Source organism: Pseudorca crassidens, chromosome 14 (assembly GCF_039906515.1).
Source record: "Pseudorca crassidens isolate mPseCra1 chromosome 14, mPseCra1.hap1, whole genome shotgun sequence".
NCBI lineage: Eukaryota > Metazoa > Chordata > Mammalia > Artiodactyla > Delphinidae > Pseudorca > Pseudorca crassidens.
The window spans coordinates 79,142,200-79,166,414 of record NC_090309.1 but is presented as its reverse complement, the minus strand read 5'-3'; the positions used below and the strand labels follow the sequence as shown (position 1 = coordinate 79,166,414).

General features: G+C 37.4%; 1 protein-coding gene across 6 annotated transcripts in view; it reads right to left on the bottom strand.

The window, feature by feature from the left end:
* Window positions 1-2,977: 2,977 nt before the first annotated feature.
* SMC6 (structural maintenance of chromosomes 6) overlaps window positions 2,978-24,215 on the bottom strand; it is a 73,387-nt gene continuing 52,149 nt past the window's right edge. For 4 of the 6 annotated variants that reach the window (XM_067703653.1, XM_067703652.1, XM_067703655.1 and 1 more), the window contains exons 21-27: window positions 20,085-20,222; window positions 18,953-19,098; window positions 15,492-15,617; window positions 12,500-12,605; window positions 8,975-9,127; window positions 5,713-5,810; window positions 4,387-4,877 (exon numbers count right to left, since the gene is read on the bottom strand). In XM_067703653.1, coding sequence (XP_067559754.1) covers window positions 4,763-4,877; window positions 5,713-5,810; window positions 8,975-9,127; window positions 12,500-12,605; window positions 15,492-15,617; window positions 18,953-19,098; window positions 20,085-20,222 — 882 coding nt within the window. In that variant the 3' untranslated portion in view covers window positions 4,387-4,762. Of the gene's footprint in view, window positions 3,185-4,386; window positions 4,878-5,712; window positions 5,811-8,974; window positions 9,128-12,499; window positions 12,606-15,491; window positions 15,618-18,952; window positions 19,099-20,084; window positions 20,223-24,215 lie in introns of those variants that run through there. The other 2 variants (XM_067703656.1, XM_067703658.1) reach the window with 2 other exon arrangements.

Below are 24,215 nucleotides of genomic sequence, written 5' to 3'. Positions count from 1 at the left end.
TAGCATAAGTGTACATGTGTCCTCTGACCCAGCATTTCCACTCCTGGGTTTGTTGCCCCAAGAAGCTCTCACAGGAGGATGTATGGGGACTTGTCCCAGGATGTCCGTGACAGCTCTGTTTCTGGAGTGGGGGCTGGAGGCAACCTAGTGGCTCATGACTAGAGGACTAGGTAAGACGTGGTACATGCACCCTGCGGCATACTAGGCTTCAGCTGGAAACTGATGTACGCACAGCAACGAGCACGTTTTTACAAGGCTGAAAGGGGAAAAAAGAAACAATAAAATCTATTGCACCATACAATATATATAAATGAAAAAGACATTCTCACAAAAGTACACAAAAGGCACATAAAATAAAAGCAAATATCACACTAGAATTGTTTCCAGGGTGTGCATCATAACATCTTATCCCCAAAATGTGATGGCTTAAAGTAGAAGCAATCATTTTATTATTCCTCACGGCTTCCGTGGGTCGGGAATTCGAGAAGCTTCACCTGGATGATTCTAGCTGGGGGTGTCTCGTGCAGTTGTGGTCACATGGAAGCTTGAGCTGCAACAGGCGCCTGGAGCAGCTGAGAGTTGAGAGGGCCTCAGGGCTTTTCCACATGGGCTAGTTTGTTCTTCCTCGCAGCATGGAGGCCTCAGAGCAGTCATACTACTTGCCTGATGGTTCAGGTCTCCAGCACAAGTATTCCTGCTAAGAAACTGGAAGTTTCATATTCTTTCCTGCCCTATAGCCTCAATAGTCATGAAGTAACACTTCTCCATCATTCTGTTGGTTACAACACAGTCACAAACCTATTCATAGTCAAGAAGGAAATTAAACTCTATGTCTTGATAGGTTACAAGTTTCTAGAAGAACAGGAGAGATGTTTCCACCCTCTCTGGAAAACATTCAGCCAGTCTGCCCTGTAGCCACAATTCACGTCTCTTCCACGTACAAAATGCATTCACCTGCTCTGAGGCAACCAGCGATGAAGGTGAGCCATGAACTGAAGGGTGTGTTTAACACAACTTCTGTAACGAGTTCCGTTTAAACCACACCCACAACACCCTCAGCAACGGGCATCCTCAAGAACCACAATGTCCCTCCCAGCCTGTGGTCCCTTCAGAAAGGACCAGCTGTGGGCATCCTCTCATCTTTCAAGTGGGCCTGGGTTCTATCAGTTCCAGCTTATACTCAGCTACTATTTTGGTCTCTTTAACTCCTGCTGCTGTTCTGAAAGGAAAATGCCCCCGAATGTCTTACTTTTATTCTAACCTGAACTCTTTCTGTGTTTAGAAGACAGTTTCCATATTTCCTCTTTTTTATTTCTTAAATAACTCTAAACTGTTTTTAAAGGGGAATTATATTGCTTTAAAGCTTCCTTTTCCCTGTAGTTCCCTCATTCAGGATCACGGTCTCTAGATGAATAACATGAACCACTTTCTTAAAGAGGCCAGAGGCTGATTTCCTCCACACCGTTAGAAACCATGTCAGGAAGTAAAACACACGCTTAAATAGACGTCTTCAGAGAGCCTTACCGCACCAGGTGTGTAGGGGTTTAGTGAGAAAATGACAGTCAACTAGAGCTTCTAAATAAAATGACACACTGTTCCCTTAGGTCCTTTTGTGTAAGCGATTCAGTTTCCCAAATATTTTGGGCATGCAATTTGGGTTCTTCCCAGCATTTTGCAGGCGAAATATAGATCTCTAGACTTTTACCTTATGTTACTGTTTCTCAGGTTCTTACATTTACCAACGTAAAGTTACCATCAAATACCCGATTAACTAAATGGTTGTCTCAAACGCTGCCTGCTCAGATCAGAGCTGCTGTACGTCTCCCCACCAGCCGTCCATCGCTCTCCTCCACAGCCGCCCCGCATCTTCCCTAGCTCTGGGAATGACACCACCACTCGTGCGGTTTTTCAGGCCCCAGACCCCAGGCCAATGATCCTTGATTCCTCTCACAGCTCCGCAGTGCAGCTGACCCTTGAACAGTACAGACTCAAACTGTGCGGGTGCACTTATAGGCGGATTTTTTTCAATAGTAAGTATTACAGTGCTACCCCATCCACAGATGCGCAAGGGGGACAGGAGGAACCGCGTGTATGGAGGGCCAACTATATAAATTAAACTCGAATTTCTGACTGCCCTATACCTCTGTGTTGTTCAAGGGTCAACTGTATTCTCATCAGCAAGTCTCACTGCCTCTGGACTTCGAATCTGAACACGTCTATCTCGACCACTCTGGTCCAAGTCTCCATGACCTCTGACCTGGATCACTGCGAAAGCCTCCAGATGGCTTGCTCGTTCCATGTTTGCCCAACTCTAATCCTAACCTATTCACACAGCAGCCAGAGAGATTCTTTGAAAATGAAAAAAAAAAAAGACAAATGTGATTAGTTTTAATAAAACAACATTTAAGTAATATTGTTACTCATACTGATCATCGACACTACAGATTCAGGGATTGCATTCTTCTGAAGTATTTTCCAAATTTTCCCTTCTCCCTTCCTCCCATTCCCTGGTGCCTTTTTGTGTGTGTGTGTGTGGTACGCAGGCCTCTCACTGCTGTGGCCTCTCCCGTTGCGGAGCACAGGCTCCGGATGCGCAGGCTCAACGGCCACGGCTCAGGGGCCCAGCCGCTCCGCGGCATGTGGGATCTTCTCGCACCGGGGCACGGACCCGTGTCCCCTGCATCGGCAGGTGGACTCTCAACCACTGCACCACCAGGGAAGCCCCACATTTGTCATTTTTAAGAACGATTTTAATCATGTCTAACCCAAAGTTATGAAAAGGTAGGATTTAAAGGTCCAAGGAAGCATTTCTTCCCCAGGATTTCATGACTCAGTTCAGTCATTCCTGCCCTGCTGATAAAACCAGGGGTGGAAGAGTCATCTCTCTGAAGTATTCAAGTCACTATTCATGAAGAGGCTTGATTCTGTCAATTATAATATCTTCCCCAATTCACAAAAGGATGACTTTAACTACAGGTAAATTTAAAGTTTTATTTTTAGAAGTTACACATATTTCAAAAAAGCAATTTCTTTTTATTCTAATTAATATTACCATTAATTAGAATATTAATTGAAAATATTTTCACTTACGATAGTTGAAACCCAAACTTTGTGAGGCCAAAGCAATGAATAATCTTCAACTCAACAAGAGATGCCTGGATACCTGAGGATTCTACTTCCCATTCTGTATTAAGAAGCACAACATTAAAAAACTACCACAAAGTTTCAGACACTGAAATTGTTTAGCGAATAAAATGTATGCATTTGGTATATTCTACTTCATTTTTTTTATTTTAAAAAGCACATGTATGTTAAAATAGTTTTGATACAAATGAATTATAAATGTACCTTTAAAAAAATCAGACTCTGTATTGTTCGTGGAGGATGTTTAAAACATGCGGCACACATTTTCTATCTCTGTAAATTCTTAGATTAGAAAAGCACAGTTTCTGGACTTCTCATTTACCAATGGATCTCAAGTTAAGATTAAATTAGACTCTCTCCCCTCACCAAAAACAAAATCCAGTTTTTCTCAGTAACTACAGAAGTGTCGCTGCTTTTAAAATACTGTCTTTTTCTTAAAATACTTCCTTTCAATTTCACAAATATTTATTGCTAGCAATATAGGGAATTCTTCTTGTTGGTATCCACGTCTTTCTAAAAAGGTCAGCACTAATCCTAGTATCAAACGTAGAGAATGCAAGCAGGAGTTCTACTCATGTTTTCTTTTAAAAAAAGTTCATAAATACCATTGCTTACAACAGGCTATATTTTATCATTCTAAGGAGCACACTTTTGAACAACTCTAAAATCAGGGTGTGTCTTATAAGGGAGCTGTCCTCTGCCCCGATTTCCCCAGCCCTCTCCTCAGCCTGGTCTGCACAGTCCCTCTGGCCTGTGTCCTCTCTCGGCTGAGCCAGAGCTTGAGACGCTTTGGACTGCAAACTGCGGGACTTTACAGCAAGCAAGCAATCACGCTGCAGGTCAGGACGCACCAGTGGGTCATAACCCAGTTCCGACACAGGCTGGACACTTAGTAGGGTGGATGATGGTTAAGGGACTCAGAGAAAGGCACCGTGTCAGGACTGGCAGTGCTTTAGTAAAGCTCCGAGAACGTGCCTTAACAGAGAGCATCTTAAATGTGATGAAACACAATAATTAAAACTACCGTCCCAACCTGCAATTGTATCTCTAGGGTTAAAAATGACCTGTGCAGGGATTGTGACCAAAGTTCCTACGGTCCTGTGTAGGTCCCTCCTCATTAATAAGCACAAAACAGACAATGAATCTATTGTAGACTGGTCCCTGTTCACAGCCCGCCTGGGCGCTGCCCCACCCCCTGCAATGAGAATAATGTAATATTCTGGAAAAGCAAAACTAAATATAACCGGGTGATCAAATCTTTATTTTAATTCTTACAAAATACTATAGAAATGAACCCAAACTAAACAGATATGTACATGTACATATGTACAAAATTTTAAACTTCTGAAAAAGAATCTATAAAAGTAGATGGTTAAAATGAAAAACAAGCAAACTTAAAAAGATTTAAAACCAGTACTATGAAGTTGACTTTCTCAAAGCAAAGTAATTATAATTTTAAATTGCGGGCTGTGGCCGGTCTTCTAGGCTTATCGTGTCAGATACATGAGTGAGTCTCCGCCGCAGAATGTCTTCAGTTTCATTTTATTTCCCATAGTCCCGGGCGTCTCCCCTTACACGTCTTTCAACATGAGGGTGTGGCACAGTCAGCCACAGTAAATCAACCCTGGTCTTCTTCTTCTCCTTGAGACACAGGTCGGAAAGGCAACGTAGTTTGTCCTCTTTCAGGGTCAGACATTCGAAGAATTCTAATCAGTTTACTTGGTGGAAGTGAACTAGAGGAGGCAAAATTAATGATTCCAATTTCCAAGAAGATTTTTTCATAAAAAAAAAATTCTAATACTACCTCATGAAAACATAAGTCTAAATGGATGCTAAAGGGGGGGTATGTCTGATATCTGGAATTCTAGGAGAAATATAACTTGCAATAGGGAAATAAATTTTCACTTTTAAAAATTAACTTCCTGCTAAATGCCATGGGTTTTCAGTTTGGAAGAAAAAGGAAATGAAGGAGATTTATGTATCAACTATCTCTAACTCTTATTCTTCTTGTCTAGTCAGGAAGGAGTCACCTGAATATTTCCAGTCATAAACTTGAGTACCCATACGATCGAGGGACCACTTTAGAGAAAGAATATCAACTTTTAAGTGACACAGAGCCTGACGCTATGGAGGTACCTAATAAATGCTGACTGACAGCAGAGCAGCGTTCTCCATTTAGGAAGACGGCTACTTTTCAGTTAACAGGAAAAGAATCAAGACTAGGGAAATCATGAATCGCTTCTCCAGTCGAAGCAGAATTACTAAAATTACTTTATATTAGTTGGGTCATGATAACCACAGAAGAGCAGATTCAAAATAGAAATATTAACAAGTCAATAATCATATTCAGTTAAACTGCCTCTGTTAATGGGAGATAACACAGACAAAATTTTAAATATCTAACACGGGAAAACTACATTCGATCTCTGGAACTAGATTAGGGGTTAATTTTTCTTTTGACTGGTCATTTGCATTTTAAAATTGAGAGTATAAAAGATTTCTCACCCCTTTTTATATACTTGATATATATATATATATATAATTCATAGAAGAGTTTTAAAAAGTTACCTCATGCTTTGAGGGGTAAGCAGGATGAACTGTCTGAAGCGCTGGGAATCTGCCATCTTGAGTATCATATCCATCGCAATTCTCCGGTTAACCATATCCTGGAGAACAGAGGCAGAAGTCAGAGTTGCTGCTGTGTCAATCATGTTCCTGTGAAAGGAACATTCTACTGGTTGTTATGAACCCCTGGATTTTTATCCAAGGCTCATCCATTATCTTATCTATGATGCCAAGCAATTCATACATACTGTGAAAGATAGTATCTAAAATTATTAGGGGAAAATAACTGAATAACATGTATCTTCCAGGAATTCCTATAGTCAGAGTATAGCCCCTTGCCTCAAATATACTTAACAATTAAAATAATCAGAAAATAGTCAAAAGATACAACTAGATGTTGCAGAGTGAATCTAATTTCTACAGTAATATTCAATTACTCAGGAGAACAGGATCAAAGGTGACCAGATTCAAACTTACTAAGTCTCTCAAGTTTTCCCTCAATGATTAAGGTGTTCTAAAAACTCTGTCCCATCACCTTCTACAATTTGTACAATGTGAGTCAATTTGAATTTACAGACTAATTTCTCAACTGAATCTTTAAAATAAGTTAAACAGCACATCCATGTATAGGGAAAAAGTGCTTGGTTATAACAGGTTTTGACTACAGGAATTAAACTGTGTGCTTCCATTTTCTGAGTTAAATAACAGAAAAAACAAAAATCCAAGTACCTCACTCCTCCCTTGAAAACTCCTGAAATTTGAAAACACAGACAAATGAAACCGCGTGTGGCCGTACCGTATGGCGTGGCGGTTTAGAACCTGGGCTCTGGAGACAGACAGGGGCCCTGCACCCCAGCTACACTGTTCAGTGGCTCTTACTCTATAAATTCTTCCATCAGGCATATCCCTAAAGTCATCTAACTTAACGTTAACAGGAGTGACCGGAGCTTGCCCAAAGTGAAAACTGTCCTTTCAAAACAATGCCTTGGGGAAGCCCATCATTTAATAGCAAAGCTGCCCAGTGTACCAAGAAATATTTATTCATTTCCACTGGACTGGTTCTCGGAACTTGGGTACATTTTTCTGAATAATTTCAATGAGGCAAAATGTCATTCTGACTAAGAACCTGTAAGTTTCTGAAAGAGAAAGAAATTGTTCAGAATTAAATTTGACTTATAAGATGGGTGATAAGTCTACATAATAGCATTTTGGACAAAAATATTATATGGAAAGAGCAATCATCTTCTACGATTTGTGAATCAGCTTTGAAGCCAAATCTCAGAGGAATTTCTAACTAATCTTCAGCAGTTACAGCATAGAAAAAAAAAAACCACTGAAGGATTATATAGCACTTACAAATATGAATTCTGATTCGTAAATAAGCATTTTCTAAATCCTAATTATGGGCTAGGCATTAGGAGTTAGAAATATGATTAAGACAGAGTTGACAACTTCAAAATTGAAAATTTGGTGGGTGATTCAGACATGAAAATAGGGGATTGCAATAGAATGCAAAATATATAAATATAATATATATAATAATAAAATGTGTATGATATATAATATTAGACACTATAAAATATAAAAATGATATAACTGTACGAGTGGATGTCAGGTGGTGCTGAGGGAGCTCTGAGAAGTCCCTAATCCTGCCTGGCAGGGTGGTGGTCATGGAGGCTACATAAAGGGGACATCTGAACCGAGTCCTGAAAGATGAGTCGGAGTGCGACATACAACGAAGAAGAGCACAACAGGCAGAGGCGCAGAGTCTGGAAAATCACAAACAGCTCTGTCCAGCTGAAAAAGTCAGCGGCTACCGTATCATGAAGGGTTTCAAAGTCACCCTTTGGAATTAAACCAAAGATTTTCAAGCAAGTGAGTGACTACAATTAGATTTATTTTAGAACTATAAACCTGACAAGACAGTGAAGGAGGAACTGCGAAGGGGCAGGATTAAAGTCTGAGAGTGTGGACAGGAAGTGATGACAACACGCGAGAGGCGAGGACAGGAGAGGTAACAGGAAGGAGCAGAGGGCGGGGACCAGGGAGATACTTGAAAAGAGAAGAGACAGGGGTCAGACTTCATGCGTAACGAGGAAAGAAGAATCACAGATAAATCACTGGTTTTGCAGTTAGGTGTTGGGTTGGAAATGGCAATTTGCAACTAATCAAGGAAAAGAATTCAGGAAAAGGAAGGCTTGGAGGAGAAAAATTCAGACTCAGACACGCTGAGTTTGAGATGTGGGTTGTTCACTAGATGAGGTCTCACAGGTAGTCGAGCACACGGGTCCAGAGAACAAGAGAGATGTCAGAATGAGATGCTTAGCTTTGGGAGGGATCCAAACGTAGACAGTAGCCTGTGGGACTGTGTGTGTCTGTGTGTGTGTGGGCTGGGGGTAGGTAGAACATGATATCCAGGAAAATTAACACCACTATGAAAAACAAAGAAGACCTCAAACATTTAAGGGCACCCGAATTAGGGGAGGCAGACTGGCGCACGGAGAACGAAGAGGAGGTAAGAAGACACAGTTTAAGAGATGGAAGGTCAGTCTGTGGTGCCACATACTTCACCGAATTAAAGTTCTTATATTTTGCTAAACAAGCTTTGCTGGAGTATATTGTCGTCTAAACCCAGATTACGGTAGATTTAGTAAAGAAGGAGGCATGAAGCAGTAAGGAGAATGCTTCACAGCTGATTTGGGAGGCACTATTGTGCGCCCGCACGATAGTGAGCACATTACAGACAGGACCTCACCCTACAAGGTAGGAAAGGTTAATAATCTATTCTACAGATGAAGAAACTGAGGCCCAAAGAGGATAGATATCTTGCCCAAAGTCAGCTGGGGAACTGGTGACAGAGGTAGGTCTCAATCTTCGGTTTTTTAACTTCGAAGTCCAGTGTCCTCGCTCCCTCCTGTTACACACACTGCTGTTTTGAAAAGTGTGGCTGTGCAGGAAGGGAGAGAACAGTGGCGAGAGTCAGGGAAAGCAAATGTGGGGAACTGCTTATAATTATGTGTAAAAATGGAAGATGGAAGCAAACTGGGGAAAAGGCTGCAAATCCAGGACAGGGTCCCTGCCAGTGTGGTATGTTAGCAAGGGAGAGAACTGGAATTCTTTGGTTCTTCTCTTATCACTTATCACAGACAAAACTATCAGAGCAGGATCTTTTCTGTTATGGGTAAAACTAAAGAATGAATTGCTTCCTGTCAAAATATACATTTCAAACAACCAAAAAATTAGAGAATTTAAAAGTCAACACTACCATGTAGACATCAAACTCATCCAGGCATCTGAAAGGAGATTCAGCAATGGACCACAGAGAAAGAATGAAGCAAACTGTGGAAAAAGAACGTTCACCGCCAGATAAGGCCCTCATGTCATTGAAAGCGGCTTTGTTTCCCTCTCCAGGCTGAACCTTGAATGAGTTGACAAAAAACAAAGTATAGGAAAAAAACAGATTAATTTCTTTACAAAAAAGATTGGCTACCATTAGAAAGGATGAGTTTATAGTAAAAAAGAAGACTAAAAAAAATCATTTAGTGACTTAGAAACGACAACTATTCTATTCAAAATATTTTAGAGTAAAACAGTGAGCTGTGTAACGGTGGTTTCTGTTTTATTGTGAGAGAATCAAACTGAAAACAGTTTCTCGTCATAACCAGATCTAACATACTGAAAGTCCAAAGGCTTAATAATAAAAGTACCAACGTTAGTCCAGTTTCATTTTTTGCATGTAGATATCCAGTTTTCCCAACACGATTTATCAGAGACTGTCCTTTCCCCATTGTATATTCTTGGCTCCTTTGTCAAATATTAGTTGGCCAGATATGCCTGGGTTTATTTCTGGGCTCTCTATTCTGTTCCATTGGTCTATGTGTCTATTTTTATGCCAATAGCATACTGTTTTGATTTCTATAGCTTTGCAACATAGCTTCAAATCAGGAAATGTGATGCCTCCAGCTTGTTCTTTTTTCTCAAGATTGCTTTAGCTATTAGGGGTCTTTTGTGGTTCCATACAAATTTTAGGATTGTTTTTTCTTTTTGTGAACAATGCCTTTGGAATCTCGATAGCGATTGCACTGAATCTATAGATAGCTTTGGATAGTATGGACATTTTAACAATATTAATTCTTCTGATTCATGTACAAGGGTTATCTTTCCATTTATTTGTGTTTTCTTCAATTTCTTTCATCAATGTCTTAATAGTTTTCAGTGTATAGATCTTTCACTTCCTTGGTTAAATTTCCTATGTATTTTATTGTTTTTGATGCTATTGTAAATGGGATTGTTTTATTTCTTTTTGTCAAACATTTTAAGTGCCAGGTTAATCCTTTGTTACTTGAATTCTAGTGACATCTAGTGGTTAAACTGCTTTCAAAGTAATTACTGAATGTCAAAAGGACACAGGACCAACTTAAAGAGGCTCACACTGGCCAAAGAGTAACAGCAGCAATCAATTGAAATACATAACTCTCTTTTAAAAGTTTCTCTTAGTAAGTGTTCATGGGAACAATATAAAAGTAATTAGTGAGATAACATTTTCATATAATTTCCTAAGAAGACATTATATGTAACGTTTGAAGGAACTCGATTTCATTTTAAGAGAATTCCAGATATACATATATGCACTCAAGTTGAAAAAACAGAGCACCAACCAGTTTTATCATATGTGTTTTAACAGATATACAGCTTCACGTATTTTCCAAAACACTATTTGAAAAATTATTTGGTTCTCAAGTGAGCATTCACTTGTATTTTAATCTTCTAAGGGTTATAAAAAATTCGGAATTTAAACATACACTGAAATTTTATATTTATCATCTGAAGTCTGAATTCTCTATGAAAATCCAAACACAAAAGCAACATTAACATAAGCAGTAAAAAGCCAAGCAAAACCAAACACACACACACACACACACACACACACACACACACACACACACACACACACACACACACACACCAGAACAGTAAGAACTAAGAAACAGGATGCAGTCTTTTGCTCCTAAACTGCATCTTGTATCATTCTAATGAATTAAGCCCCAGATAAATTACAGAGATCTAAATTTTATCCCTGGCCTATTAGTAAACCTATCATGGGACTTCTGCCTCAGTTTTCTTATTTGTAAAATGAAGACTAGAAAACTTGAAGATTCTTAAAGCAATAATATTCTGTTGAATAACAGGGATGATAATGTCAGAAAATCTAGTTTCAGTTGTCTTGAACAGCTATGGCTCTGGGGATAAATTATCCAAACACCTAATATTTTCTTTTACTAGAGTATAATTTTTACTAGAGTATAACTTATATACAGTAAAGAACACAAAGCTTAAGTGTTTAGCTCAAATAATTCTGACATATACGTACACATATACACACACACCTGGGTAACCACTACTCAGATCAAGACAGGACATTTCTAGCATCTCAGCAGATTCCCTGTGTCCTCTCCTGTCAACTACCAACCCCTAAAAGGTAACCACTATTTTGACTTTAATTACTGTAGATAAATTTTACTGGTTTTTGAAGAGTTCTGAAAAGTGGAATTGCTTTAATAGACCCTGCAAGACAGGTTTCTAAATTAGTTCTACCAAATTATACTCCCACTAGCAAGGTATAAGCGTTCTAAGTCCACAACCTCACCCACACAAGGTATTATCAATCTTGTTCATTTTAGTCACAATAATAGGAGTGGGATAGTAACTTATTATGGTATAAACTTGTATTTCTCTGATGACTAGCGATACTGAGCACTTTTTCATGTGCTTATTCACCACTTGGCGAATTAATGACTTTTAACCATTTTTAAATGTATTGTCATTCTTTTTCTCAATTATTATTATTCTTAAAAATTTTTAGATGGGTTCTTAGTTGCATATCTGTATGGCAAATTATTACTTATTCTAAGTATTAAAATGGAAGTATAAAATTTATGGCAACTAAGAATAGTATGCAAATATTTGAAAAGTTTGACCCAATTATTTAGAGTGAGTAGCTGCTTTTGACCTCCTGACTCACTTTTTTTTCTTGCGGTACGCAGGCCCCTCACTGTTGTGGCCTCTCCCGTTGCGGAGCACAGGCTCAAGATACGCAGGCTCAGCGGCCATGGCTCACGGGCCCAGCTGCTCCGCGGCATGTGGGATCCTCCCAGACCGGGGCACGAACCCGTGTCCCCTGCATTAGCAGGTGGACTCTCAACCACTGTGCCACCAGGGAAGCCCCTGACTACACTATTTTTAATGCTATATCCCACACTCCTCCTTTAATGCATGTGACTGTGATAGAATCCAGACACACAGACTCCATAATTTGAAAGTGGTGGCTTCCTTTATACAAAAGAGGCTAGATCTAGGGATACCTTCCAAAATAAGTAGCACAAAGACAATTACATGGGGTCGAACATTCTTTGAGTAATTCTCTTCTGGCTTCCTATAGTGGGGCCAGAGAATACACTTTCTATAATGTCCCACGTAATTTAAAATGCTACATGAATTTTAAAAAGGAACCAGTGGAGTTTAAAGAGAAGGTAAATATTTATCACTGAAAATAAAATTCCTAATTATCACCATAAGAAAATAATGTGGCTGTCTGGGGGAAAAAATAAAAAGCTAAAGTAATGGCTTTAGTCAGTAAAATCAATTTAATTTTCAACACTTTGGCAAAGACTATCTTTAACTTCAAAGTAAGTTATTTTGTTTTCCAATGACAACAGATCAAAATATCATCAAAAGAAATGAAGCAGCTAATTCTCTTAATGACTAACACGCAAAGAGTTAAGATACTTACAGATATAGTAAGAGTTTCATTCTTGTGGTCAAAATTCATTTTTCCACAATAGGCCCGCTGAGATAGTAAGTTGTCAAAGTACAATTTGCATCGTAAAGTCAAACACCTTGAAAAAAGAAATTGGGCATACTAAAAAGATTACAGAGATACAGAACTGTATATTCAGCATGATCTTCACACCAGCATGTAAGGCCAGATGAAAGTATGCCAAGATGTTAACACTGGTGCCCATTTAATAGGTAAAATTTTAGATGATTTTTGCCTGTGTCTTTATATTTCGTTCATGTCTCCACATTTTTACCACTTCATTTCCTTTTATAATAAACAAACATCTATAAAATGAATAAAGATGTCATCCCACATATAATGAAACCCATTATATTACAGTCAGTCCATATGAATGTATCAATCATTCGACTAATTTATATATCACCCTAATACAGAAGACATGAATCTTGTCCTTGAGAGGATTAAACTCTAGTAGTGTTAAGATAATGGGAAACTGCCTATTCATTTGCCTGTCTCCTCCTAACTTTACAGTAGCAAAAAGGGCAAAGGCAATCTCTTAATCATGTTGTACCTGTAATACCTTACGCACTGTCTAGCACAACGTGAACTTCACTTATTTGTCATATGGCATTCTGCTGTAAGTAAGAGCTTTCCCTTCTTCCTCATTTATTTACTTACCACCTTTCTGTTTATAAGGACGCAGTCACAGATTCTTATTTTATTCACTGGGTTGTCATCCATTACTGTTCTTATTTATTCTGGTCTTCAACTTGTCCCAGCTTTTGCCAGTGGAGCCCCTTCAAGCTGCCTATGTCCTTTTATCATGACTCCACATTTTGGGGGGGCACTTCCTTACTTTCTGGCATAGCAAGAGGCTCATCTATACCTTCCCTGCTCTGCTCCGGTATCATCAGCCATTTCTCAAAGGAGCCTTGGTTCCTTTTGTTGCGGAATGGTATTCAGAAAATAAGATCTAGGTGACAGGTGACTGGCTATTTTTCTTGACGTCTTTGCTCCTTAATGAGTCTAAGGCTCCTTTCTTCGGAATAACTATCGTTTTATTCTTTTCCCTCCCAATTCCCTTCCTAAACTGTATTAAATCTCCACATTCGAAAATACTGATAGTCTGAGTTCTCTTTTGCTGCCACAACTATTGCTTGCTGGTTTTCAGAATTTTCTGTTAACTTTTCTTTCTTTCAATACTGATACGTATTCTTCAATTGCTTCCACTCATGGGATGACTAAAAGAGACTGTCCTCATAAATTGGCAAGGTTCTCCAGTGTAAAGAGATAAACAATTTAAAAAATTTGACCATTTTTATTGTCCTCCCAAGATTGGATAAACAATATAAAACATGTCAGTGGTGAAGAAACATATCAAGATAGAAAACTAAATAAGACCAATACCTTTACAGAAAATATTCTAAAATTTTCTGAATAACAATATGAAAACGAACCCTACTGCTTCTGGAAAAGACACAGTAATAGGCATTAGATTTACTCTTCTGCGTGAAACAACTAGAAAACTGGACAAAGTCTATGAAACAAGAGTTTTTGGACTCTGGACATCAGACATCGCAGACAGTTCCAGTCAAAAGAATCTCTGAAAGATGGGAAACAAACAAATTGAGCCCTGTGAACGCCCCAAGTTACTTTTATGTTGAGAGTAAAAGGGGAGTGGAAACCCAAGCAGAGTCCAGAAGTCTTCCTGTTTAAGGGTCTGGGGCGGTCAAGGCACCTCCGGTTCACGAAGCAGCACAGAGAGAGCTCCAGAGGACCACAGAGGCGGGAGGGAGAGCCTCGGGCTGAGCACCGTCCTCCTCAGTGTCCGTGTGAGGATACTGCCCGAGGCTGGTGAGAGGAACACCCAACAGAACCAGAAACAACCCCCGAGGTCACCCAGAGCCAGGAATAGTTCATATTCCCAAAGGCATGAGTGGAATAACCTCGCAACATATCAACAGAGGACCCAGAAGAACCCAGCTGCACAGGTAGGAAAAAAATCAGTCCTTCACCAAAGCCTGCTCTGGTCCCACCTAACAAAACTGCAAGGCAGCCTCAAAAGGATAAAATTAAAAACCCTTTAAGTCCTAATAACATGCATATAAAACTGAAATACACATTTCAAGAACTAAGCTATATTTTAGTTAAGGAATATGGTCAAACATGCAAAGCCCGTTTCTCATTACGGCTTTATTTGAATTTCCCCATACGTACTAGAGCTAAATTAAAAAAAAAAACTCTATAGTCTTAAGATTATAGTTTTTGGTGTAAGTAGTTAAAACGCATGTTACTGAGGGAATGTCATGGGGAAAACAGAGGTTAGGTGGAAAGACTAGGGCTGCCCTGGATCCAAGTATATCAAAGGGCAACCCTACCATGTAAACTGTCCTTTATTTCTGTTGCTTGTGATTTTAGCTGAGGTTAACTTATCTCTGTCAATCTGCACATTTCTGGGTATTTTAATGACATCCAGTTTTGCTGATCCTGTATTCATTCATTCAACCAATATATATCAAGTTTCTACTATATTTCAGGCACAGCGGTAGGTACTGGGGATACAGCAGCAAACAAAACATAGATTCTGCATCCCTGGAGCTACACCATTCTAGTAGATCATGGTAATCAACTGAGAAACTGCCTTAACATCTCCCATCAAAACGCGTATGCCTTGAGAACATGCAATGTCCAACAGTGAAACAGTCTGTTAACAGAACCAATGAGCTTCCAAATGACCCATTTGAGCATAGACTGAACAGCCATCTATGAGTTATCCAGTAAAGCATATCTAATGCAGTTTAAGTTTAAAAAGCTCACTATAAAAGTCCCTTCAAATCCAGGATCCCAAGCACTACCACCATTTCTTTTCTGAATAAATCATGCAAGTGCTTTTAATTTAATTTTATTATTTATAAGCGAGAATGTGAAAACGAAGAAAAAACAAACATGTAAAATATATGGTAATATTTTTTAATACACTTACCTTCTAAATTGTTGATACGTTTTATATCTATGGGTCATTATTTCTTCCAGTAATTTAATAAACCTTTTTAAAGTCCTTACTTTGTTATCCAGATCAAGATAGGTTTCTCTTGCTTCTTGATATTGCCTATTTCAACGAAACATAAAGTAAAATCTCAAATATATTTAATAGGAAGAACAGGGAGTGCAGGGAGCACTGAGAGGGCCCAGCAGTAGCAGGTTTCATAAACCTCCAGACAAATACACTGCCAGAATGCGAGCGTGCTGCCCCGACTGGGGAGAGCTGTTAGCAGGGCGGGGCAGAAACACAGTGCAAGCCCCAGAGAAGGCAGAGGAAGTCAGTGAAGAAAGTGCCCAAGTGGGGCCCAGAGTGGCAGATCGTAAGAGAATACCAGCAAATACAGATCTTCTAGCAAGGAAGGGATCGCACCAGAAGGCAAGTAATGTTCCCCTTAGTGACACATGCCAGTGCAGGAACAGAAGAACACAGCTTGGGCATTAGGATCCCCCTAGCCCCAGCCTGAACAAGACAAGGTCAAAGAGGCCGGGAAGACACGGCTTCTCAGAGTGCTACTGTGGAGGCAACAGCTCATTGCTGTAGAGAGGGAGAGAAAGATCCTGACAAAGGATGAAGGGCGAACCCTGGCCAAGGCTCTCAGTGATCCGTCCCATCCTCCTTCAAATGTCCAGTCCCAGAAAATCCAACCAATTAAAAAACGAATAACAAAAAAAGCACAAACAAAGCACACATACAAAGATATTTATGGGGGGAAAAAAGCGCTGGGAAAGAGCAGCAAAACTCTCTCTACAGACAAAGAAAACTTATTACAACGTTGTCACAAAGCAGATTAAAACCGTAATTGAACACGATAAATTAAAACAAAAGAAAACAAAACAAGACACAAGTGCTACCAGGAAGGAACACCTCAAAGCAGAAATGAAAGAACTGAAGGAAAAGATAAATCAAGGAATTCAAAGCTAACAGACAGGTAAACAACAACAGGTTACAAACAGACAAGAGGAGGAGAAGCAAGAACTTGCAGAACCCAAGGTGGGGCAAGGGAGTGTAGACAAAAAGCAAAAAAAACAAAGACATGAGACAAAATGAGATGACGCATAGGAACAAACAGACAACACAGAAAACATCAACAGACAGATGAGAAATGAGAAAAACAAACAAAACAGGAAAAAACCCCACATAAAATGGTTAGACAAAATAACTAGAGAAGAAAAAGTACATGCAACATATGTATAACTGAAGACCTCTAAAAAGAACACTAGACAGCAGAAAATACTTAAAAGTAAAATACCAGAAAACTTTTAAGAAGTAAGACTTAAATCTATATATTTAAAAAAAAAAGCACTGTGTATACCAAGGAAAGGATCACAGAATTTGACATTCTGGATAAGTTATAGAACTTAACAGATGAGCATCATAAACACAGATACTCAGGAGAACGAGGATTTTATATTAGGCTAAACTCTTATCTTTCAAACTCAAAAGCTAGAGACAAAGTTTTGAACTTGCAAAAATACAAAAAATATTACTCCTATGGCCATTCTTAAGGAAAAAATTAGAGGACCAATAACTTTTCAAATGGCTAAACAGCCGTTTGGAAAAAGATAAAATACACTCCTCACATCAAAAATATTCACAGAAAAAGAAATATAAATAAACGGTCCTTAAGACATGAAAAGATGTTAACCACATTTAATAGAAGTGAAATGCAAATTAAAATTACACTGAGGTGTGTATATGTATATTTAGGAAATATATCTATCAGCAAAAAGAATCTACGATAATCACACATTGTTTAGGCTGTGGGGAAACAAGCACTCATTGCTGATAGGAGTGAAAAAAAAGTACAATCCCTAGAAAGGGGACTCTGCCAGAATGGGGTTTATCCTATTAAAAAAACAAAAACAAAAACCCCGAATTTATACAAAATAATGCATGTATAAAATTATTTGTTGTGTACCACCATTTATAATAGTAAAAAATCAAGTTAAAACTCAACTATCCATCAGTAGGAGATGACTAAATACTGTGAAACATAAAAACACAATGAGAAAATGCCTATGTACTGATATGGAAAGATCTACAAAATATAGCATTAAATCAAAGAAAGCACCCTAAAACAGCTTAGTGTACTACTTTTTGTATCTGCAAGGATGAAAACACATTCTCATATCATCTTGCCTTTGCATACAGAAACATTGAAAGCATATTTAATAATTTAATAAAATAAAAGTGAAAAAATTCATTGTCTGCCCTTTCACATTATATTTTTAAAACATGTAAGGTATTACCTATTTTAAAGAAAAACTTCTGTTACTATTTTTGTTTCTTCCCCTTTTTCCCCAAAGTTTGTGAAATCAGAATTGAGATCACTCCTGTTCCCTGCCTTTTTTAATATGAAAAATTCTTCATAAAGTTTAATAGTTATAATTTTCTACTGTAATTCAATCATTATCATCCAGTTATACAAGATTTCTAATTTTTTAGTGTTATACAAACTACTATGTATAAAATAAATAAGTTACAGGAATATATTGTACAGCACAGGGAATATAGCCAATATTTTGTAATAACTATAAAGGGACTACAATCTATAAAAATGCTGAATCACCATGTTGTACACCTGAAATATAATATTGTAAATCAACCATATCTCAACTAAAAAAAATACTAATGCTGCAATAAACATCCAAGTACAAATTGTTTTTTTCATTTTGGATTATAACAACAAAATTACTTGGCCAAATTGAAATTTTTAAAGGCGTTTAACATAAACTACCTTAAAACTTTTCAGAAAGGCTAATAACAATAACATCTAACATATTATGTATGCTATACGTTGTTTATTATGGGTCATCTCATTTATTCTTCATAACAACTCTATAAGGTAAGTACTATAATTATACCCATTTTATAGATGAGAAACTTGAGGTTCAGAGCAATTAGATAACTTTCCAAAGTCAGTTTAGTAGGTAACAGAATTGCAATTCAAACTGAGTTACTCTTGCTTCAGAACCCATGCTCTAACTAAACTAGAGCTTCCATTTTCACAAGTAATATAAAAATATCCATTTCACTGAAATCTCACTGACATGAAATATGTGTTCTTTTCATCTTGATCTATATGAAAACGGCTTCTAATTGTTTTGCTTTGCATTTCTTTGATTACTTCTGAAGCTGAATATCCTCATGTCTACATGAATCTTACAGGTATAAAAATGGCAACTATGTTAAAATGTCATTCTGTAATGAGTTCTGTAATAATTCCGAAGGAAAAATGTTTATTATTAATAATACATGTACGAAAGGCTAGTTTAGCTATAACTATATGCCATAGCAACACTTTACCCAAACTTAAGATTTATATATAAATGTTATTTTCTGTCTCACTATTACGTATCTATGGATAATATCATAAAGTAGAAAAGCGAGCAATCACTTACCTCATTATTTCCTCTCGATCTCCATGACTAGCATGTTCTGCCTGTATCTTTTGTCTTAATCGATTAATTTCTTTGTCTAGAATTGATGCAGATTTTTTTACTTCTATCCGCTCTGGGCAGATTTGTCTTGCTTGTGACATTTTCTCCTAAGATAGCAGATGTTTAACTTTAAAACTCTTCTTTGATATAACAATTCACTGTACTACTTGTGCCAAAGTATGCAAAATAGAATTCTGAATTTATGTTTAAGAAATGTATCTTAATTACATTTAATATCATTATTGTTCTAAGCTTTATATTGAGAATACGGTCCAGAGTTGTCATAATCTTCAAGAGAAAATTACATTGGTGTACACACTTTAATAATTTGTAAGAGCTCCATAACTTCCTAGTGAAACAAATTTCAAGTAGCAGTTATGAAAGGTTTGGCATCCAGGGTGCTGAGGTCAGACATAGCATTCTGTGTGTTTTAGGATGGATTCTGAACATCAAGTAGTACTGAAAACACAAAGACCCTCGTGTTTGTAACATATCAAACATAGTATTTATATTCATGACCTTTGTAGTACAGTAAGTTTTAAACAAGTAGGGAAATGAATTACAGAGTTTAAATCATTTTCCTAAGACATGTAAAAGCAAAGCTGGAATTCATCTCTTTTAGGTTAAACCACGGTTGCCCTCAACTTACTCTCCTCTAAAAACAGGGCTGCTGCTTTCAGTTGTCAACAAACGTTATCTAGTAAGTGGGAGCTGAACTGCAACCCAGCTCACACCCAAGTTACTCAGAGGCAGGGGAGCATTTTTCTGACATAAAGCTGTATGCACTTGCCAACCTGGGCATTTAAGGAACTATTTCAGTGGAGGGCATGCCATTTTCCAAATCACTCAGTGACACTACATGGGGCCGTGGCAGTGCTGCCTAAAGTCCTCTTCATGTTGATCTAAGAAGTCCCCACACTGAGAGTCCCTCAGTCTTTTCCTCTGTTGATTCACTGAAACAGCTGTTACTTCATACAAAACAGATAGTCATCGGACAACATGTCTATGTTTGGAAAACATGACATTAGGAAAACACACTTTAATAATCATGACTAAGGGTGTAAACAAAATATTAAAAAAAATGATGGATAACCTCTAGTTCTTTTTCTTTCATATCTAATTCTCGTTTCTTTTTATTTAAAGTATCCAAGTGTTCTTTTTGCTTGTCTTCATAATGCCGTTTTCCTCGTTTTTGGTTATCCACTTCGGAATCAGCAAGGTTTAATTCATCCTGTTTAAATAAAACCAAAATAATCTATAAAGATTGCTTTAAAAAATTATCAGCATAGGTATAAACTAATTGACAACTCAATAAAGTGGACAGGATTATGCTGCTTTAAGAGGCAAGTGTTATTAAGTTCATATCCATATGTTTCTGAAGAGAAGTGAAGAGTTTCCCAAATTGAGAAGTCACATTATCAAATTAAAGTTCTTGTATGAAGTCTCCATACCTTATGGTGCGCTCAACTTTATTTTGGTAAACAAGGCAGTTTCCTGGGAAGCTACGGTAGCCTGAAAAGACTTAAAACAATGCAAGTGTTGTATATTACAGAGGTACCTGACAGAGGAAACCTGGTTTTAAAAAAAGGTGAATTGGGGTGGAGGAGGAAAAGATGTGAAGAAATTTAACACTGACTTATTTGGTCATCATTTCTGGAGGTGTAACCTCATAATTTTGAGAACAAAATATAATTGTAAAGAAGCTATCCCAAGTTCACTTTAAAGGGAAAGAGTAGTAAACTATAAGGTAAAGATGCATATTGGAACGCACAGCAACCACTGGGAAAAGAAACAAAAAAAACAAAAATTGTAGCTAAACAAACTAGTAGAGGAAATTTTAAAAAGGAACACTAAAAATTACTTGGCTAATCCCAAAAGAAAGAAATAAAGAGAAGAAATACAAACAAGAACAAGTAACAGCTAACCATTACTTTTAAGACGCAATATCAACTGCTTTTTTTTTTTTTTTTTTTTTTTGCAGTACGCGGGCCTCTCACTGCTGTGGCCTCTCCCGTTGCAGAGCACAGGCTCCAGACGCGCAGGCTCAGCGGCCATGGCTCACGGGCCCAGCCGCTCCACGGTATGGGGGATCTTCCCGGACCGGGGCACGAAGCCGTGTCCCCTGCATCGGCAGGTGGACTCTCAACCACTGCGCCACCAGGGAAGCCCAAAAGATGATTTATTAAAAGTGCTATATTTAAAATAATATAGATGAAAGAGAAGATCAAGAGCTCTGGAAAAATCCATCACTCAACTCTTCTAATTACTCAAAATACAGCTCTAATCACCGTAAAGATGCCAACGCTGAAGACACATGAGAAAGGTTAAAAAAATTAATTCATGAAATGTAAATGGAAACAAAGCAGTATTTCTAAATGTTAAATATATCACTTTGTACTTGTGATTTTGTGTTCATGTATAATTAAATTAGTAGACCTAATGTCAAGTACACATTTTGATTATTTTGCCTAATAATTTCATATATGAATGGCGACTAAAATACATTTTCCTTTGTTACTGGATTTTTCTCTTGTTATGGGCATCTGCCTTCTATTTGAGTACATGCAGTAAACAAATGTCTTTAAAGGAGGCATAGCCTGGTGAAAAGATTTTATTTAGAAGATGATATATACATATACACATAGCCACCAATTGCGGCAGCTTTCTCAAATACTGATATACAGATTGACTTCTTTATCATCAATTTGGATGTTTTAAAAAATATACAGATTTCCAAACTCCACCTTTGGAGATTCTGTTTTCGTAGGTTGAGAATCCCTGAATCTCAATTTTTAAAATGGCTCTTGATTTAATAACCACCAAATTAAATTTTAGTCGGTCTGTTTTTTGAGCCTAGTACTGGACATACATGCTGTGATGATCATGTTCACCCTCAAGAATCACGGTTATAAGGAAAAAGAAACGAACGCAAACCAAAACAACAGCATCAAGGAAGACAGAATATTTGGAGATATCCCAAAAAGAAAAAGAACATGTGAAGTATCTAAAAATTGCAAGTATTTACCTCATATAAAAGAATAGATTTAGGCTATTTGCTGACCTAAGAATACAATTTACTGCATCTTGCTCGTACTGCTAAAAATAACTATCACTCAAGGTAGACACTTAATAATATACAGCTTTTATAGCAGAGTTCTATTAAAAATAAAAACATTGTTATATGGAGTACAGAGATACTCTGTTCCTTTACTTTGAGGAGAATAAAAGAAAATGGGTGCAATGTATATAGTAGGAGATACTACAGTTAGAAATTGCAATACCTCATGAAACAGAATGGTTAAACACTAATTTTTCTAATTATTTTTGGTAGAATCTTTCAAAATAAATATGTCCACGTTTGCTTTAGGGAACCAAATCAGCTTTCTAGAGCCAAAGGGGTCAATTATATCAGGGCAGATTTGTGCTGCTTAATCTTTTCTCCTAGCAACTTTAGAAAGGGAAAGACTTGACTTATAAAATAGGATGAAAAGAATTTAATGTTCTTTTCTCCACGTTTATCATGGCTTTTGACTTGTCCTTATATATTTAATAAATTTATATCATAGGTACCATCAAATTTAAAACTAAAAAGGAACCAAGAGAGTATTTCTTTTACTTTCATGTTGTTGATGGTGAAACAGAGACTTAGAGATATTAAAAACCAGTTAGTGACACTCATCCTGGTTTTGGGGTGAGGACTAGGTTGGATTAGATCTAAAATTAATCCTGATGTAGCCCTAAAAAGTTCAGCCTTTAAAAAGATAGGCTGAGATGCTAGAAGGGACAGAATCACTGAAAAATTTTATTCTCTTTGATGCCTAAATAACCAATTTTAGTTACCCGACAACACTGGATAAATTGCTACAGTATGTATTATAGCCACTTGCTTCATATAACTCTACATCAATTATGAGGTTTTAAAAAGCTATAGATCATTAGATCTTGGAATTTTCAAAAGCATGGTCAGCCTCAATCCAAATAAACACTTATTGTCTCTATCAGAAACTGAGAGGCCCTCCTACTCCAAAATGCAGACCATCATTTTTGATGTAGGTCATGCTCCCTGTACAAAAAATTTAATTTGTGACTAAAGCATTAAGTTTGCAGTGTAAATCAAAATAAACTGTTCAAAGGGAGAAAAATACTGAAATCTTATGCGAAGATTTCAATGACTACATATTTGAACAGAGTATTCCACTCCTCACCACTCCTCTGACACAAAATGAACAAACATCCTGATAGCAAACAGATTACATTTAGAAGCTGCTAATATATCACAAAGACAGTTTCTGAGGAATTAAATTCTTTTGTTAGCCAAATATTCTTGGTCCTGTTGTTAGCTATTGGGATGGCTATTGGGATGTGATAGTGCAAAGGAAAACCCTCTTGGCTACTGGCTGACCGCATGCAGGTTTACTGAAGGACTTGTCTAGCTTTCACTTATTTGCAACCAAGGCAAAGAACTTAAGACCAAGAATTCTTACTGCCTTCTGCCCATATTTTCCACTCTTGAACTTATCTACACACTCCCAATTCCAGGAGTTGCATTAGCCTACTCGTCCCTAAAAGAACAGAACACAGCTTATCCTTCATTTTTTGTTTTTAATTTTAAGCTATCTGGGACAATTCAGGTGCTAATTATTTCTTTTCCTATATTGTTTTAGCATACTTTATCATTTTGATTTTAAGTTTCCCTGCTCAATCCTTCACCCATTTAAAATTTTCTTTTATCTCATCTTTGTTTTAACTTCACTGCTCTAATTTCTGAGTTTTGAATTCTCTCTCTCCTATTCCTGACAATTTTCATACTTATTTTATTTCTTCTTATTCAATTTTCTTTTAAAAACTAATTTTGTCTTCTTTTTTATCTTGGACTTATTGTGTTTTTAATTCTAATTTCCTGTAGTAACTACTATTTGTCTTTTTCAATAGTATCCTTAATACTTTTTTCCTTCCTCAAACTTTATTATTAAAATTTTATATTCTTTTTAATCAGTAATTTATCAGTCTATTTTCCCACTTTTTATTCTTATCTCAAATAGAAAAAAGTAAACCACCTTGCATTACAATAGCAGGCAGGAATCACAGCTCTATGGAAAGCAGCTGTAGAGAGGCCACCGCAAACAAAGGAAAGTTGTTTCTGCTCGGGTCCTCCTCTGACTTCCTTTAATAAATTATGTTTTCTAAAATTGACAATGGAGACAATTACAGTAAAGTTCATATG